This window comes from Staurois parvus, unplaced genomic scaffold (genome assembly GCF_062004578.1).
Source record: "Staurois parvus isolate SC_StPar_1 unplaced genomic scaffold, SC_StPar_1.0 ptg000376l, whole genome shotgun sequence".
Taxonomy (NCBI): domain Eukaryota; kingdom Metazoa; phylum Chordata; class Amphibia; order Anura; family Ranidae; genus Staurois; species Staurois parvus.
Window position 1 is genome coordinate 2,204,140 of NW_028318172.1, and position 18,740 is coordinate 2,222,879.

The 18,740-nt window shown below is 40.9% G+C and overlaps 1 protein-coding gene across 2 annotated transcripts in view; it reads left to right on the plus strand.

Annotated features, from left to right (window-relative positions):
* Positions 1–18,740, plus strand: part of LOC149456098 (coiled-coil domain-containing protein 150-like) — a 65,311-nt gene that overhangs the window by 30,544 nt on the left and 16,027 nt on the right. For both annotated transcript variants that reach the window (XM_089685479.1, XM_089685478.1), the window contains 12 exons: positions 6,119–6,211; positions 6,896–7,003; positions 7,136–7,260; positions 9,532–9,709; positions 10,336–10,404; positions 11,735–11,827; positions 12,550–12,633; positions 12,836–12,943; positions 13,030–13,092; positions 13,264–13,392; positions 13,557–13,726; positions 15,859–15,952. In XM_089685479.1, the coding sequence (XP_089541605.1) occupies positions 6,119–6,211; positions 6,896–7,003; positions 7,136–7,260; positions 9,532–9,709; positions 10,336–10,404; positions 11,735–11,827; positions 12,550–12,633; positions 12,836–12,943; positions 13,030–13,092; positions 13,264–13,392; positions 13,557–13,726; positions 15,859–15,952 (1,314 nt within the window). The remainder of the gene's footprint in view (positions 1–6,118; positions 6,212–6,895; positions 7,004–7,135; positions 7,261–9,531; positions 9,710–10,335; positions 10,405–11,734; positions 11,828–12,549; positions 12,634–12,835; positions 12,944–13,029; positions 13,093–13,263; positions 13,393–13,556; positions 13,727–15,858; positions 15,953–18,740) is intronic.

Genomic DNA, 18,740 nt, shown 5'->3' on the forward strand with positions numbered 1-18,740 from the left:
GGCAACTCTTCCAGCGTCTCCTGTTTCCTTCTGTGTGCAAATAGGACTTTGTACTTAAAGTAATTGCAAACCCTTACCTTGTAAAACAACCCATTCAGTTTAAAATAGAAAGTAAAGGCAAACATTTGTGTATAGATATAAACACATTATAAATACCCCCCCCGCCCCCCATTATAAGTGATCACATCCCCTCTGCTGCATAAGAGCTAGGGGAAGAGAAGCACACTGATCTTCCCAGTAAAAGGCTGTGCGGGGTAAAGGGGCAGGACAAGACTGATCATTGGAGGAGAGCACACTGAGTTCCCAGCACAGCTAGAGAACTGACCATGGTGTGTTCTGTTTAGTTTGGTCAGTTTTTAATAAAACTGAAGGAACACCAGGGATTTTACACAAAAGGAAGCAAAAAAAAGAGAACAGGATGCTTTTTCATACAAGTACATGGTGCTGCAGACACATATGAGGAATACAAAATGCTGGGTTTACATATCCTTTAAGCTGGCCATGCATGGATCGAAATTCTCCACTGAACCAGCTGAATTTTGATCCATGTATGGGTAGGAAGGTTGTACAAGTCTCGATCAGTGCCACAGGCTATAGACTGCATTGCTGATCTGTGTATTCAGACTCATTTATGGGCTGCCTTACTGTACAATTCTTTTGTAGAGCTAGAGTACATAGGGACACTGCCTGCATGGGACCTTCCCTCCAGAATTCTCTGTGCTCTACTGTATGTTCTGCTAAAGGGAGTTTATGATGAGTACAAAACACCTTATAAGTAATTTTAGAGAAGTTGTTGAATGTACTTGAATTTACAGTGGTGGCAATAATAATCTGCTATATGTTTTGTTACATTTTGATTGGTTTATAACTTCTGATATGGTAACAGATAAGTATTTTTGTGTTTGGGATGCCTAGTTTTAGTTTATGTGTGATACTATTGTAACATTTAGGCCTTGTTTACACTAGTTCCAGATCCCCCATATTCTGCAGAGGCAGGGGGTGTACACATGCCGAGGCGCATCATATCAAAAACGATCCCTGCCATCATGTTCAGCGGGTGTTACTGCCTACTGACTGTGAAAAAGCCAATGCAATACCTCCTCGTTGCCTGTCAAATGCTCTCTGAAGAGCAATCCGAATGCAGATCACTCTTCAGAGACCAACACTAGAGTAAACTGCCATAAATGTGCCATATTTTCTGTTTCAGTATTTTTAAGGATGGACAAAAATTAATATTAGGATTTTTGTTTCACCTATAAATTTATTTTCCTGGAATACAACACAGGACACAGAAGAGTTAAAGTGGGAGTTAACTCCCTTGGATGAATTTATATCTATAGGTAAGCCTATAATAAGGCTTACCTATAGGTATGGTAAATGTCTACTAAACGTGTACTGTTTAGGAGATATGTATTCTGGCAGCAGCCAGTGATGTCACCAATGCATGCGCTCTGAAGGAACGGCATACCTGAGATGTTCCTTCAGAGCCTTGTGCTGTAAAAAGTGACTCCTGCACGCACGTGATGGATTGACGTCATCATGGCTCGGCCATTCATACCACCAAAGCCCACAAACCCGGAAGGAAGACCGGGTGAAGATGGAGTTGACTACAGCGGTGGCAGTGTGCCACTGGAGGGCTTTGTTTTCAGGTAAGTCTGTCATAATGTGTTAGTACGCAGTGCATACTACCACATTATGACTTAAACCGCCGGGGGGCCAACTTTTTTTTTCTGCTGCTGTTTACTGCTTCTTTAATACTCATTACTACATGGCTTATACTGCCAACTTCAGGTGAAGTAACACTGGCCAGAAAAAAAGGCAGGAATGCCCACCCATGCATAACCCCTCCCAGCTCAGGTAAGCCTCTGTTTTGTAGCGAACATTGAGGAACACAAGTTCATGGTGAGGGATCTCTGTGTCATGTGATATAATCCAAGAAAAGGATTTTATAAGTAAACCAAAAATCCTAATTTCTTAATCATACATCACAGGACAGTTAAGAGTTAGAAGTCATTACTACATGGGATGTCTGAAAGCAATGAATCTGAAGGGAAGGCAACACAGCAATAAAGCCAACAAACCTAAATCCCCAAATAGAAAAGAGGGAACCCCTAAAAAAACAGCCTGCTAAACCCTTTGTCCAAACTTGGCATCTGGAGAGGCAATAAATATCAGCCTGGTAGAACTTTGTAAATACACTCACCGGCCACTTTATTCGGTACACCTTGCATGTACTGGGTTGGACCCCATTTTGCCTTTAGAACTGCCTTAATTCTTCTTGGCATAGATTCATCAAGGTGTTGGAAACATTCCTCAGAGATTTTGGTCCACATTGACATGATAGCATCACGCAGTTGTTGCAGATTTGTCGGCTGCACATCCATGATGCGAATCTCCCATTCCACCACATTCCAAAGGTGCTCTATTGGATTGAGATCTGGTGACTGTGGAGGCCATTGAAGTACAATGAACTCATTGTCATGTTCAAGACACCAGTTTGAGATGATTTGAGCTTTGTGACATGGTGCATTATCCTGCTGGAAGTAGCTATCAGAAGATAGGTACACTGCGGTCATAAAGGGATGGACATGGTCAGCAAAAATACTCAGATAGGCCGTGGCTTTAAACAATGCTCAATTGGTACTAAGGGGCCCAAAGTGTGCCAAGAAAATATCCTCCACACCATTAAACCACCACCACCAACCTGAACTGGCAGGATGGATCCATGCTTTCATGTTGTTTATGCCAAATTCTGACCCTACCATCTAAATGTTGTAGCTGAAATAGACTCATCGGACCAGGCCAAATTTTTCCAATCTGCTATTGTCCAATTTTGGTGAACCTGTGTGAATTGTAGCCTCAATTTCCTGTTCTTAGCTGACAGGAGTGGCACCCGGTGTGGTCTTCTGCTGCTCTAGCCCATCTGCTTCAAGGTTTGACGTGTTGTGCATTCAGAGATGATATTCTGCGTACCTTGGTTGTAATGAGTGATTATTTGAGTTACTGTTGCCTATCATCTCAAACCAGTCTTCCCATTCTCCTCTGACATCAACAAGGCATTTTTGTCCACACAACTGCTGCTCACTGGATATTTTCTGTTTTTCGGACCATTCTCTGTAAACCCTAAAGATGGTTGTGTGTGAAAATCCCAGTAGATCAGCCAATTTTTAAATACTCAGACCAGCCCGTCTGGCACCAACAACCATGCCACATTCAAAGTCACTTCAGCAAATCGTCTTCACTATGTCTAAGCCTAAATGCATTGAGTTGCTGCCATATGATTGGCTGATTTGTGTTCCCAAGCAATTGAACAAGTGTACTTAATAAAGAGGTTGGTGAATGTATGTGAAGAGAGGACTAGGTAGTAGCCTTACAAACTTGAACAACTGAAACTTGATGCTGACTGGCCCAGGAAGCACTGACAATCCCAGTGGAATAGGCCCTAAGCAGGAAAGGAGAAATCTCACCCTGAGTCCACCTGGATTTAGAAGTTCCCTGACCCTAATGAGGTCCTTCAGGCAGAACAAACAGGCAATCAGACGGTCAAAACAAAACTGTAGACTTCAGATGAATGCAAACAGCTCAAACAACATCCAAAGTGTACATGACCTTCTTGTTGGACAGTTTCAAGTTGATGCAATGACCTCTAAAAAGACAATCAAGAAGCAGCCAGGGAATCACTTGGAGAGTTTCAAAGGGAGAAGACTGCAAAACAGACAAGACCAAGTTAAATTCCCACAGAGATAACAGGGGGAGTGACGCCCTGAACAAACGCTTTGACCAAGGAATGAGACACAACCGGTCTCTGAAAAAGCATGGCTAAGGCTGAGATTTGGGTCTTGATGCTACTCAGCGCTAAGGACATCTCCAGACCAGACTGGAGAAAAGCTATAATCTGCTCCATGACATACTGTTGGAGTTGGAAAATGGCATGAGCTTCCAGGATGTTGATTGTCAACTTCTGCTCCTCTGACAACCACATTCGGTGAACAGAAAGGTTCTTCAGAACACCTCCCCAGTCTAACAGGCTGGAGTATGTTGACGAGACCTTCTATTTCATTGGAAGGAAGGATTTTCCTGCATTCAGCATCTGCATGGATATCTACCATTCCAAAGCTGCATTGCTTTTTGGAGTCAAATGCATTGCCTGAGCCAAGGATTCTTGATGGTTATCCCATACTAGCAGGATATTGAGCTGCAGAGTTCTGGAATGAAACTGTGCATATGGGTCCACCTCAAAGGCGACTACTATCTTCCCCAGTACTATCATGCATAATCCAGATCAAGGGACCTTTTAGCGTACGTAGAGACTCCACCTGGACTTGAAGAGACAGTAGCACTATACTTGCCTGAGATGTATTCAGGATTAAACCTAAGTATTCCACATGGTACCAAGACCGACTTCTTAAGGGTTTACCAGGCAGCCAAACTTCTCCAGGGCTTGTACCAACTTCTGGATGATGTGCGTCAGTCTTCAATGCAATTACTCTTGTAGGAGAAAGTCTAGTATCCAATAATGGGAATCTCTTGGGTTCTCAACAACTCCAGAACCAGAGCGAACACCTTGATGACACCCTGGGGGCCATGGACAGGTAAAAGGGTAACCCCACAAACTAGTAGTGGTGATCCTCTACTGTACAGCACAGAAGTTATGGAATTCTTTAAGGCGCATGTGTCAAACACATAGCCCGAGGGCAAAATGTGACCTTCCAGGCCATCTCATGTGGCCTTCACACCTCTTGTGCAACTGTTGCTCCTCACTTGTCTCTGTCCCCACCTTGTCTCAGCAGCCAACAGCAGAGAGGATAGAACTTCTCGGTTAGATCCTGCACTTCTCCATACAACCAGAAGACTGGCTTGTCTCTGCCCCGCCTGGCTAATCTCAGTAGTCAGCTGCAGAGAGGAGGACAGAACTCCTACTACAAATTTTGCGCCTCTCTGTGCAGCTGCAGCACCCCCCCATCTCTGTCTCCCCTGATCAACAAAGTATTCCTGATCCTGAATGGCTTTCACTTCTTCCTACTCCTCCTTTGACTCAAAGTAAGAGGAGAATTGTACATCTAAAAAATGTAGAAACCTGAAAAAGGCAGGGGTTCATAGCTAATCTGACCCATGTGAAGCTCCCTACCTAGTGAAGGAACTTGGCGTCCCCCCATTGTCTTTTTTTCTCACTTCTCTGCAATCGAGAAGTCATAGTTTGCTGAGGGATGATACACATGTGCCCAGTATTTGCTGTGCCCCGATGGACAGAAATCAGCTTGGTTAGTGGTTGTGGGTGGCACGATGGCTGAGATATCAGGTGAATGCTGTTGAGCAGTGTGGAGAAAGTGAATAGGACACAAAATGTCCAATAGGCCGGCCCTTTTAATACACTGCCACAGCTTGTATACCAACCCATAAGGGAAAAACACATGTTCTGATGTCATTTTGCGCATTAAAACACCGCACAAAAGGGAACACTGTAAGGGGGCTGCCACAACTTCACAAACACACAGGAGCTTACCGGTCCTACTGCAGGGCCTAGTAGGCCCAAACTTCAGGGACTCTACTCCAGGAGGATTACTGCCCTGGGTCTGTAGAACACCATGTCAGCGAAATAACTGGGTATGCTGTATGTCAAAGTCACTGCTGACAGGATCCAGCACCGAATGGCAGGTATTTACAGACCGTCTGTGGTACAGTTGCTGTTGGCCTGCTGGCTGTAGTGACCTATCTGGATAGGGACCACCTCTGCCCGGATAGGGATGCTAGGAACAGACAAAGCAACAAAGTCCCAAAAAAAGGTCTGCAGGGAGACTCTGGAAAGCATCCATCACATTCAGACACTAGCACAAAACTGAGGTTGGGCTGAACTGGGAGGAGATATGCCTGGACAGGGATTCCGGCCTTTTCGTCTGGCCACTTTGCATTCACCTAAAAGTGGCAGCATAACCCATGTAGTAATGACTATTAACTCTTCTGTGTCCAGTGCCAAGAAATACTAGCACAAGAGGATTGAGAGAAAAAACAGTTGTCATATGCCATAACAGATTAGCAGATGACATTATACATGGGTTGAGTGGAAATCATATGGAGATCATTTGCATTGCTAATATGCTGTAATCTGCTCTTCTTTTAGATTACTAAACAAAAACTTGAAACAGAACACGTTGAACTTTCTCAAATCAGACTTGACTCTGTCGCTCTTCATGGAGCAGCAGAAAAAGTTCAGGTAACATAAAGAAACATAATGTGTCACAGTTCAGCAGCAAAGCTGATGGGGTACCTGTAGTTCTACCACCATGTGATCTCTCCTACCTTATTGCTGAACAAGGAGTTATAGGCATCGCTGGATTCCACCTGCTGATTGTTATAGTAACTACACCACCAGTCCTCACTCAGCCATCAATTAACCTCACTATGTAGCTGTTTTCAGGTCAACACCTGTTGTGTCAGCAATAGGCTCATTTCCCAGCCCAAGACTCCAATCTGTGTTAGTCCCTGAGCTCCTGCATTCCTGTTTCTCTGGTTACTGACTTCTCCTTGTATTTTGACCTGCTTATTTCCTGCCAGCCTTGATCTTTGCCCTGCCCCAAATTGTTTAAATTGCCTGTGGACTGTGTACCATGCTCTGCTTGGTATTCCAGGGCTGCAACCTGGTACACCCACCAGGAAAGTCCATCACTCTATGCATGGTGCTCTAGGGAAGGTCAGTTGGCATGTACTTGGACTCTATGCTTTGTCCCTTTTTAGGGCTCACAGTCTGTTATCCAGTTGTTCTGTGACATAGTATACTTGTTCTTGCAACAAATGTTTTCTAAGGCAGGTTAATAACCAGAGAAATGTTTATGATCTTTCACATCATCTTTCTGAGTTGTAAGTCTTATATGTATTTATGTGGTTGGTTGTATTGCAGTCTTTAAACCAACAGCTAGAAAGTCAGTGCTCAGAGCTTACTGCTACTGTCCAAAGACTCACCAATGATAACATCCATCTCAAGACACAGCAACAGCAAGATCTTAAGGTATATACAAATCTTTGAGGGTATCCTTGTTGTTTATTTTCTACCACTGGTTATCATCTCTAACCTATACTAGGTCTACTTTATTATAACTACATGCTTGTTGCATTAATTTCTGTATAAAATGTCCTACAGGTGGTGCAAGACACCATGTCTCAAAAGCTGCAGAATAAAGAGCTTATGTTAAACACAGTACAGGAAAGCCTGAATGAAGAGCTCCGGAACGTGCAGTGTCATCAAACCGTGATAGAGAGAGAACTGTGAGTCACCCAACACTTCTCACTTTGTTTCTGTTAGATTTCAATATCCTTTATTTAACCACTTGTCACCCACTAACACTACATATACTGCTAGCGGGCTGCACGTGGCCTGGCATATACACACATCATCCAGAGTATCATGTGATTGCTACGATTGGTCATAGCAATCACATGACTATGTGATTGCTATGATTGGTCATAACAATCACATGATTACAATGTAAACAAAACAGTCATGAATGGTTTCCATTCATGACTCTTTGCTTAGTGTTGTGAAGCTGTGATTGGCACACAGCTATCACATGGTACCTGACACCATGTACCATGTGATTAGCTGTAGCCAGTCACAGCATTTCAAGAGAAAGCAAACTGTCATGAATGGAAAGCCATTCATGACAGTTAACTATTACTTATAACAGCAATGATCACTGTTATGAGCAATAACAGAATAGTACAGTGCCACTATGGTGACCCTGAACTATTCTGATGACAGTATTTGTAAAAAAAAAAAAATTAAGAAAAAGAAAAAAATGTTTTCAAATATTGAATAAGGAATTGTCGATGACGCTGTATCTCACTGGTGAAAGTATGTAATAAAAATGTGCAAAAAAACCCCAAATTTTATTTAATTTCTTAATTTTCCAAAAAATTATGACAAAAAATTACAACTTCAAAAAACTCGCCATGCCTCTTACTAAATACCTTGAGCTGTCTACTTTCTGAAAAGGGATTATTTAGGGGGTATTGTACTGTCCTGGCATTTTAAGGGCCTCAAGGAATTAGGCTGTAAGTACATCAGGATTAATCAATTTTCAGAGATCTACACCATAGTTTGTAGACTATAACTTTCACACACACTAAATAATATACACAGTTTGGGTTATATTTACCAAAGTGCAGTAAAATACATTTTTCCTACATGTATGAAGAAAGAAGATTATTTATTTGCAAATGTTAACACAGAAACTAAGAAAAATGTGTCATGGTCATGAACCTTCTGGAGGTCAAGTGGTTAAGATGGTACGGCAGGCTAACCGCCTCCGCCCACCATATAAGGTAATGATGGGAGGGCGGCGGTTCTCTCTTTCTAGGAGGGTGTCATATGACGTCCTCCCACTCTAACCGCACGTGCGCGGCCATCGGTGGTGCGCTGTGTCCCTGGGACACAGCGGATCACTGATCAGTGGAAAGAGCAGATGATGTCGGCTCTGTCATGTGATCAGCTGTGTCCAATCACAGCTGATCGCATATAAATAAGGAAATGCCGGTTATTGGCATTCCTCTCCTCACGAGCTGTCACGTTGACAGCTCGTGAGGAGAGGAGAGTCGGTAATCAGCATTCCTCAGAGGGGACATGTACACTGATCATCAGGGCACTGATGATCAGTGCTCTGATGATCAGTGTAGCCCTGTCAGTGCCCATCAATGCTACCTGTCAGTGTCCATCAATGCCAGTGCCACATCAGTGCCTACCAGTGCACATCAATGCCACATATCAGTGTCCATCTGAGCTGCCTTTCAGTGCCGCCTATCAGTTCCAGTCAGTGCTGCCGATCAGTGCCATATATGAGTGCTGCCTTTCAGTGCCCATCAGTGCCACCTACCAGTGCCTCCTCATCAGTGCAGCCTATCAGTGCCCATCACTGCAGCCTCATTAGTGCACAAAAATGAAGGAGAAAAATTACTTATTTACAAAATTTTATAACAGAAACTAAGAAAAAACTTTATTTTTTCAAAATTGTCAGTTGTTTTTGGTTTGTTTAGCAAAAAATAAAAAAAACGGATGATTAAATACCACCAAAAGAAAGCTCTATCTGTCTCAAAAAAATGATAAAAAATTCATAGTACAGTGTTGCATGACCGCGCAATTGTCATTCAAAGTGCAACAGCGGTGAAAGCTGAAAATTGGCCGGGGCAGGAAGGGGGTGAAAGTGCCCGGTAGACAAGTGGTTAACTGATGACCTGGTTTTATAGTATTGTAGCAAGACCAACAAATGCATTGAATGCCTATGATAGCTAGATTATTGAATGCCAAGGCTTAAAGGATGAACTCTACTGCAAAATTGTGATGTGTAACTTAATAACAATATTTCACGTGGATGTATATCCCTAAGTTAGTATATCAATAAAGGTCCACCTAATACTCATTGCAAGCTTGAAAAGTAGGCAATCCATGCTGTATAAATGATTGTGAAAGCAATATGACTGTCAAGACCATTTAGATTGACTCTTTACTATGCCTGTTTAACATTTGCATTGTAACTCATTCAGAGAGACTCTACGTGCTGAACACACAGAATGTCACAAAACAATTGCACTTGTAAAGCAGAAGAATGCTGTGCAGAAAGAGATGCAAGACTCTACCATTGCTCGTCTGAGAGCAGACCTAGAATCTGCACTAAGGGATAGAGCAGCATTAGACAATGAAAATAAATTGCTGCAAGAGGAGGTAATACAAACCAAACCATGTCTTGACTGATAAACATTGCCCATGAACAAGCTGACCCCTGATTTTGTGGCACACTAAAAGGGAAACTATCATGGTTTGGAGTCAATTTTATTTTGATTTTTGTTTTAAAGTTATATAAATAAACATTTAGGCCCTGGTCACATCTCTCCATTTTTGCTGTTATGCTTGCATTTTTTAAGTGTTTGTTTTTGTACTTTCCTTACCTATTTTCAAGAATAAATATCACTACGTTTCAAGCATATGACATAAGTTCTTCCTGTTGCAGTGGGTAGGCCATGTATGCTGCAGAGACTTGCACCATGCCGTTATGGGACATCACTCTCTGCCACCTTCTCCTGTGGATCCAAAGTGGATTTAAATTTACCAACAACTATGCAATGCAAGGAGTTACCTGACTGGATTTAAAACTAAAGTTATTTTTTTCAGCAATGCCCTCCCACTACATATTTTTTTGGTAAATCTAATGGATATTGTACAGAGATGTAAAATTTGACTGTAATGTGCGTAGCCAGCGTAAGAGTTAAATTCAGTCCATCAAGCTGAAGAAGTCTGTTAATATTGCTATAAAGTGATTAGTATTTGTATTCTGTAAATGATTTTTGCAGCTGGACAGAGCACTGAGTGACGTCCTGGAGAACAAACAAAACATGGAAATTCTGCTGACTGAAAATAAGGTGATATAAAACCTATACAGTGGTTATTATACTATAGCAAGTGATATACTGTATTTGTTAGGTTTATTGTACTTTTCTTGCCATGGTACGTGGCAGTTATCAATGATGCCTAGCATAGTAAAAATTTTTAATTTTTTTTTTCTCAAATTTGCTTCTGCTTTAAAACAACACAGCTTTAATATGGGAATATAATTGTCGCCTTATTAGATTACATGAAGTAAACCTTTCAGGTTGGTGAATTTGTCATTAGTGAAAACAGGCCTAATATGATAGCCCTAAAACCTTAAACTTTTATAAAAAAAGTCAACAATGGCAGCTCACGTATTTCTGTCCTTGTGTAGCTGTTCTGGTGACAGCTGCAAGGCTTTACAGAGGAATTGAATATATCATTATTTAAGTTTAAATAGAGGTACTCTTTAATAATAGGTAAAAAAAAACATGTAACACAATTTGCATTTTAGTGATCATATTTGTAATTACAAACTTTACATGTGGAGATTTTTGGAAGCTATTCTAAAATTCAGTGAAATAAGCAGGCTCATTCATTTGGTGGTTGAACAGCACAGTGGTGTGGTGGTGTGAAGAAGATCTAAGAAGTTTATTTTGCACAGGTGGACTGTCTTACATATGAGATGGACATTATATAATTTTAAGAACTATTTTACACTTTATTTGGACATTATTTGCTATTATTTTGCACAATGTAAGAGGATGTTATATGACACTGATATTTTGTTATGTGCATTTGCACTTTACTTTGACTGATAGATATATGGTAGAGTGGGGGATGCCAGATGGTATTAGGTTTTTGTTTTTTTTCTACGTAAACTTGAATAGTGGAGATAATTGAATAGCATTTTACACTTGCTACTAGTGAGTGTTTATCACATTTTTACATGGTTTGAGTATAGTGTAGCCTTGGAGCATATTATAGACTCACATTTTTATAGGGAGGTAATTGATTGCACATTGTTGGTTGTAGTTTTAGGGAAGGTCAGCACTGTTCCATAATTTGCCAGCTCTGAATGCTGTTATTTAGTATAAACATCATTCACCCTAACATGCATGTTAGTGTTAAAAGATTTGGTTCTGTCTATGCAAGAAAGAGATATGCATGACCCAGTTGAACATGAAGAGAGACCGTGCAAAGATTCATACGGTTGTATTAGCAGATGCAGCTTAAATATGTTACTTAGCGAGTAACAATGTCGGGGGAGTGTTGTATTATTTGAAATCCCTCCAAACTGAAGGTGTTTAAATTCATTGTGTTTAAATTGTGAAAAATATGTTACGGTATGTACTGCACCTGACAGTATACTTTATGCTGCAGCTGGAGTTAAGCTCTGTGCAGGCTTCTCTGTTGGCCAATGAGCAGGAAAATAAGCGACTTATGGATCAGCTGGCAGTATTGGAGCAGGAACAGGTAAGGGTGGTGCCCAGATGCCCAGCAGAGGTATTATGGTTTCAACTAGCAACTTTTTTCAGCTATGTGTATATTCTCACATTGACTTATAGTATGCTTTGTGCTCTGCTAAGTTTCTGTTATATTTTCCTTTATCTTCCTTTCTTCTCTTTTTTATTAACTTCTAAACGTATTTTTAAGGTAAATGGTGTGTTAAAGCGGAGTTCCACTTACTCTGTAAAAAAATAAGTCGTCAGCTACAAAAACTGTAGCTGCTGACTTTTAAAAAACAGCCACTCACCTGTCCCATGATCATGCGGTGCCCCCGCCGCAGCCTGTTTCACCGGCCGTCCTGTATTCCAGGTGCCGGCATCTTTAGTGTGGGCACCCAGCTGTAACAGCTTGCGGCTGCACAGCCGGGTGCCCACTGGGCATGCGCAAGTAGCGCTGCGCTTCCTGAATGGCCCCGTCGTCTTCTGGGACCTGTCGCGTGTTCCACAAGACTACTGGGAGGGAGGGTAGGAGGACAACTTCCATATCAGATCACCTAGGCGATCGCAGCAGAAGTGGGAGCGGGTACCTGTCAATTTCGGGTACCTGCTCTGCAAAGGTGCCAATCCTTAATGGGGAGCGGGGGACCAATCGTTTAAAGTGGAACTTCCCCTTTTGGGTGGAACTCCACTTTAAGTATTCTACATAATTGTGTGCACTCATTTTCATGCAATTCTATTGTGCCTTTGCAGAATGCTAAAAGACAAGTGGAGGAACTGCTAACTGAACTGACAGACAGCAAGAGTAAACTTGCATACGAAAAAGGAAAGCTGGAGGTAAGATGCTGAGTGGTTTGTAACTTTAGTGTAAATGTCAAACATTTGGTGTTTGAATATATGCTACTTCTGAAAAACTTGATCTGCAGTTTATTAAAAGATATTTAATACCTGACAGAGTACAGTGTATTAACACAATGCTTAGTTCTTATTACCTGTTTTGGCATTGCACTTATATTCAGGTTTTATATGTTTCATACAGAGCAGAGTACGTAAATTACAGTCTGAACTGCAATCTGTCTGTGATGCTCAGTTAGAGAATTCCAAGCTTCGTAAACTCCACGAAGCTCTAGAGATGAAGTACACACAGGTACACACAGTTGCCACTCTGTGATGTGTTATTTAACCACTGAATAGCATAAAGTGATCATTGTTTTTTTTTTGTTTTCTTTGTAGATTACTTCAGCGCTTGACTCTTGCAAAATCAGATTGCAAAGAACAGAGGCCAAATTACAACAGGTGAGATACTACTGTATGTGACTATATCCCATTGCTTTGTGTATGTGCATCTTGTACATTTAAGCACTCGGGGCTTATATACCAGAATAAACGTTTAATCTTTCAGCTATTGAAACTGATGTTTTTGGTAATGTAATGCAGAGAACCTTAATGTGTTTGTATCTTTCACAGACTGTGAACTTGTTGAATCGTAAGGAGGAGGATTTTACATTGGCTATCCAGGCTAGGGATGAGACTGTAAGAGAAGAGAAAAAGCTCAGAAAACAGATCAAAGCTTTTGAGGAGAAAGAGGAGCATAATGTAAGTAATACAGATTGAGTATCTAATTGTGCTCAGAGAAAGTAATCCATTCGCTGAGAAAAAATGGTGCCTGTGTAATATTTGATGCAATCTCTTTGTTTTACTACATATATTTTTTCTTATACTATTTTGCATTATTAGTTCCTCATAACTTTCACTTCCAGAGAGTAGTCATCCAGCAGCAGCTGTCTGATGTATGTGAGGAGAGAAGTAGAATGTCTGAAACTCTGGAGAATATCTTGTCCTCCCACACTAAACTCCAGAAGGAATTAGAAACATTGCAGACTGAATTGGGGTGCAGAGATGCTGACATCATAAATCTACATAAAGACAGGTGAGGAAAAATATATCTCAGGTCTTTTAAAATTGATCTGTAGTGATTTTTTAAGTCTCAAAAATTAACCTGATCCAGAAACATGCTGAAAAGCTGGACGTACCTTTATATTTTCATCATTTTTCATTGTGGTGTTTTTTGGGGGGTTTTTTTATTGTAGAATTTATTGAGAATCAATTTTCCACAACCTTTTGTTTTCTATATGGAAGGGTAGATATGGTGTTACCATATTTGAAAAAGCAAGGTGGATGAGATTATCAGACTGAAGTTTGATATTCACAGCAGCTAGGGCAGGAAACCCAGCCCCCCCGCCCTCACATTTTATCAAATTTAATAAAATTTAGTGGGGGTCCTTTGGCCTTGAAAGTTATCTGTATGGAATGCCTGTGTTTGCTTAGCAATATAGCAATAGCATAGTAGCCAACTGCCCACCTTTAGAGCCACCAGCTAGTATATAGTAACTGCATTATTTTATGAGTGGGAGTTGCAAAGTGGCCTTGGCCACCCAGTACTCTATTTAAAATTCCACCTATCAGTTATTAACATTTTCTAGAGTACAAGCAAAAACTGTTAAGAGATGTAGTTAAAATGTATTAGAGGTCTAGTATGTTACTTTATCCATGCAATACAGTGTGGATAGAGGAATCGGCACTGCCAAGGGTGTTGGCGGCTGCCTTAATACTAGAACAGTAACTTAATTTAATAGGATCAGCCAACATTTTCAGCTGGCTCCAATGATTTTTACATTGAGGCCTCATTCACACCATATGTGCAGAAAAACTGATTGGAAAAAAACGATTTTACTTGCAGAGACATGAGTTTACATGAGATTTAATGCGCATTTCAGTGAGTTTTATACACATTGCAGATTCCTGCGCAGAAAAAATTGGCTTGTTATACTAGTGTTGTTTGTGCCCTTGCAAAACGCGTGCAGGAAAAACTCACGTCTCTGCACCATGGCGTGAACAAGGCCTGAAGTATAACGAACCAGGTGGTGCTAACAGGGCCACCTATGGCTCGAATTTCAGATTTAATAAAGCCGACAGGGACAGATTACGTCCTTACCACACAGTATATATAGCTGCTGATATCCATCCGATACTTACCCAAAAAAGTTTTAAATCAAGCCAATTCAGATACATCTTTTTGGCCACTTTTACATTAATATCCAGCTTTATTCACACAGCAACAAGATCACAAAGTTTACAGGCAGAGTCATTGGAATGCGATGTTCTGTACAGTTCTGGTTTTTTCTTGTTACTCAGTGAATAAAGTGGTATTTTAATACAAGAGTTTTCATTTTTGGTAATGCATATGCTTTAAAATGTATTCAGGGTGATAATTTAAAACTTGTTTACTGTGCAATTGTGTTGCTGGGAAATATTTCACAGCTGAAATTGACTTTGGTAAGATACATGCAGATTCTCTGGACTGGTACTGCATGGACTACATGACAAATACATCTTGTCCTTTTTGTTGCGGAATTCTGCATCCAAGACCAGTTAAATGTGTCCGTTTTGGCTCCTTGGCTAGTTCCATTTAGTTCCATTTGTGTCTGGTATAGCTACATACCCTTAAAACAATGTAAGCTTTATAGCGATTCTACAGGTAACTTTTTTTGGAAAATAACAAACATGTCTATAATTACTTGCTGTGTGCAGTGGTTTTGCACAGAGCAGCTGGGATCCTTCTCTTCTCGCATCCCCCGCAGGCTCTCCTGGCCCCTCCCTCCTGTCAGGTGCCCCCACAGCAAGCAACTTGCTGTTGGGGCACCTGCTGCTCCGTGTGTCCATTCACGCTTGGCCGTGTCCCCTGTCTCCTTTTTGGCTGACCGTGGACAGCCAAGGCTGTCATTCACATCTCTGGATCACGATGAGGCTCAGGTAAGTATTGAGGGGGCTGGGGGCACTGCTTCACACAGAAGGTTTTTTACCTTCATGCATAGAATACATGAAGGTAAAAAAACCTTAAGCCTTTACAACCACTTTAAGGTTCTTTCTCTGATAGAATATAGATTTCTAGATTATACCTAAAGCAAAAGAATGTACTATTAATGTTTTTCTGTGATTTGCAATATTCATATAGAGTAAACTTGCACTTTGTACTAATTTGAGTATATCAACCTTATTCAGGGCTAATAGTCAGAAGCAGATTCAGAGACTGGAGGTGGAGCTTTCAGCGTTTCAAAGGAAGCTACAGACTGCGGAGTCGCAACATCATGGCAAGGTGATTCAACCACTTAAGCTCTGGAGGATTTGACCCCCTTCATGACCAGGCCATTTTTTTTCTATTCAGCACTGTGCTACTTTAACTGGTAATGGCACTGTCATGCAACACTGTACCTAATTAATTCATATAGTTTTTTTTTTCACACAAATAGAGCTTTCTTTTGGTGATATTTGATCACCACTGGGTTTTTTTATTGTTAATGATATAAAAAAGACAAAAAATTAAAAAAAAAAAACCCCAATATATTTTTTACCTTCTGCTATAAAACATATTCAATAAAAAAAAAAAATCTAATTTTTTCATAAATTCAGGCCAAAATGTATTCTGTTTCATGTCTTTGGTAGAAAAAATCCCAATAAGTGTATATTAACCACTTCTGCATCTTGTACAGGCAGAGCGACATACCGGTATGTCTCTTTGGCTACGCAATCACATGATCACAATGCTAGCAAAGCTGTTATGAATAAATCTGATTCATAACAGCTTTCCTTCCCTTCCTAGTGAGCTGTGATCGGGACAATCACAGCACACTGCACCATCTTTATTGCTTCTGCAAAGCAAAGTGCAAAAAAATAAAACAGCCCTGATTACTACCCAGGGTTTATTTTTTTTTTTTAAACTACTTGCCGATCACCCACCCGCAATGTGTGGGGGCGAGTGGTGGCTGTAGGCAAAGCGACATACCTTTTACATCGCTTTCTATTTCCGGGTGTGACCATGCATGTATGCGTCCCCTGCTGCCTCCCTTCTCGGTCCACAGAACACCACACTGTGAGTAAAAGCACTACATTATACACACACACACACGTTAAATTAGCACATTTAACCCTTTAATCATCTCGTCACCCAGCCAGTGCTATTAGTACAGTGTTAGTATATAGAATTTTTCACTGATCACTGTATTATGGCCACTAGTGACATCAGATAGTGTCAGGGTCGGCTAGCGCTAGATTGCCCACACACTGTCACACTTACGGTATAGGTCACTGATCACCCCCATTACGATCATGAACAGAACTATACTAGTGCCTCCTTAGTATAGTGTCCCCAAAAACGCAGGGTTGACAGGATCAGCCCCATTTGCTGCCAGCACCTGCATTTAGCCCCTCCGCTATTTTTCACAAAAGATTTGTATCTATTGATTGTGGGCCAAAGCAATTTATACGCACAACAATACATCACCGCCCACACAAACTCTGCTCTTGCCAGACAATTCGCATGGAAACCTATCACGATTTCTGAGTTTAAAACTATTTTGGGCCTAACCCTCAACATGGGCATTACAAAATACAGTAATACCTCGGTTTACGAATTTAATTCATTCTGCAGGACTTTTCGTATAGTGAAAAATTCGTAAACCGAAACACCATTTCCCATAGGAATACATTGAAAACCAATTAATCCGTTCCGGAGGTCAGAAAAAAGTAAACGTTACTAAAATACTGCATGAGTTATTTTATTAAGTCATGCAGTATTTTAGTAGTGAGAACCATGTGTTAATGTTTCAGCTGTCAGCCGGGTTCCCCACTGACAGCTGAATGTAAAAGAATTGCCGGCAATTAAAAAACCGGCGTGGGGTTCCCTCTCCCAATCACACCAAGCCCTTCGGGTCTGGTATGGATTTTGAGGGGAACTCCCACACCAGAATTAAAAAAAAAAAAACCCTAACCAGTGGTTGTGGGGATCTGCAGGCAGGGGGCTTATCGGAATCTTGAAGCCCCCTTTAATAAGGGGGTCCCCAGATCCTGCCCCCCCCCCCATGTGAATGAGTATGGGGTATATGGTACCGCTACTCATTCACAAAAAAACAAAATGTGTTGTGTGAAAAAAGACAGGACACGGTCTTTGACAAGCCCTTTATTAAAAGAAAAAAACTAAAAGAATGTCCCCTGCAGTAGATCCAACGTCAATCACGGTTTTTCTGTTTCAGAACCCTCTGACAAAAATAATATCTGCAAAATACTCACCCTGCCTCTTTTCAGATTCCTTGGGGTGTCTAATTTCCAAAAAGGGGTCATTGGGGGGGGGGGGGGGGTGGTACTATCCTGGCATTTCAGGACCTCAGAAACTGATAGGCAGTGAGAAAGTGACATGAGGAAATATGGTGGTCATTGGATTTTGGGGGCCTGTGTGTGGCTAGGCTGCCAAAAAGTCTCTCGCATGTGGTATCCCCATACCCGGGAGAAGTATCAGAGTGTGTTTTGGGGTGTTATTCCACATATTCCCATGGCATGTGTGAGCAATATATCATTTAAGTGACAACTTTGTGTAAAAAAAAAAAATAAAAAAAATAAAGTAATTGTCCAAAAATTTGTGACAAAAGATAAAATCTTCTATGGACTCAACATGCCTCTCAGTAAATCCCTTGGGGTGTCTACTTTCAGGGGGGAGTTTGTACTGCACTGGCATTTTAGTACCTCAAGAAATGTGATAGGCAGGCAGAAAGTAAAAGCTGCTTAAATTCCAATATATATACACTATAGTTTGTAGACGCTATAACTGTCACACAAACCAATCAATGTACACTTATTGGGATTTTTTTTTTTTTTTTTTACCAAAGACATGTAACAGAATATATTTTGGCCTAAATTTATGGCTAAATTTGAGTTTGACATTTTTTATAACAGAAAGTAGAATATTTGGGGGGAGGATTTCAAAATTTTCAGTCTTTTTTTTTGTTTATATCACAAAAAATAAAAAACCCCAGGGGTGATAAAATACCATTCCAAAGAGCCCTATTGTGTGGGAAAAAATGACATAAATTTTATATGGGTACAGCGTTGCA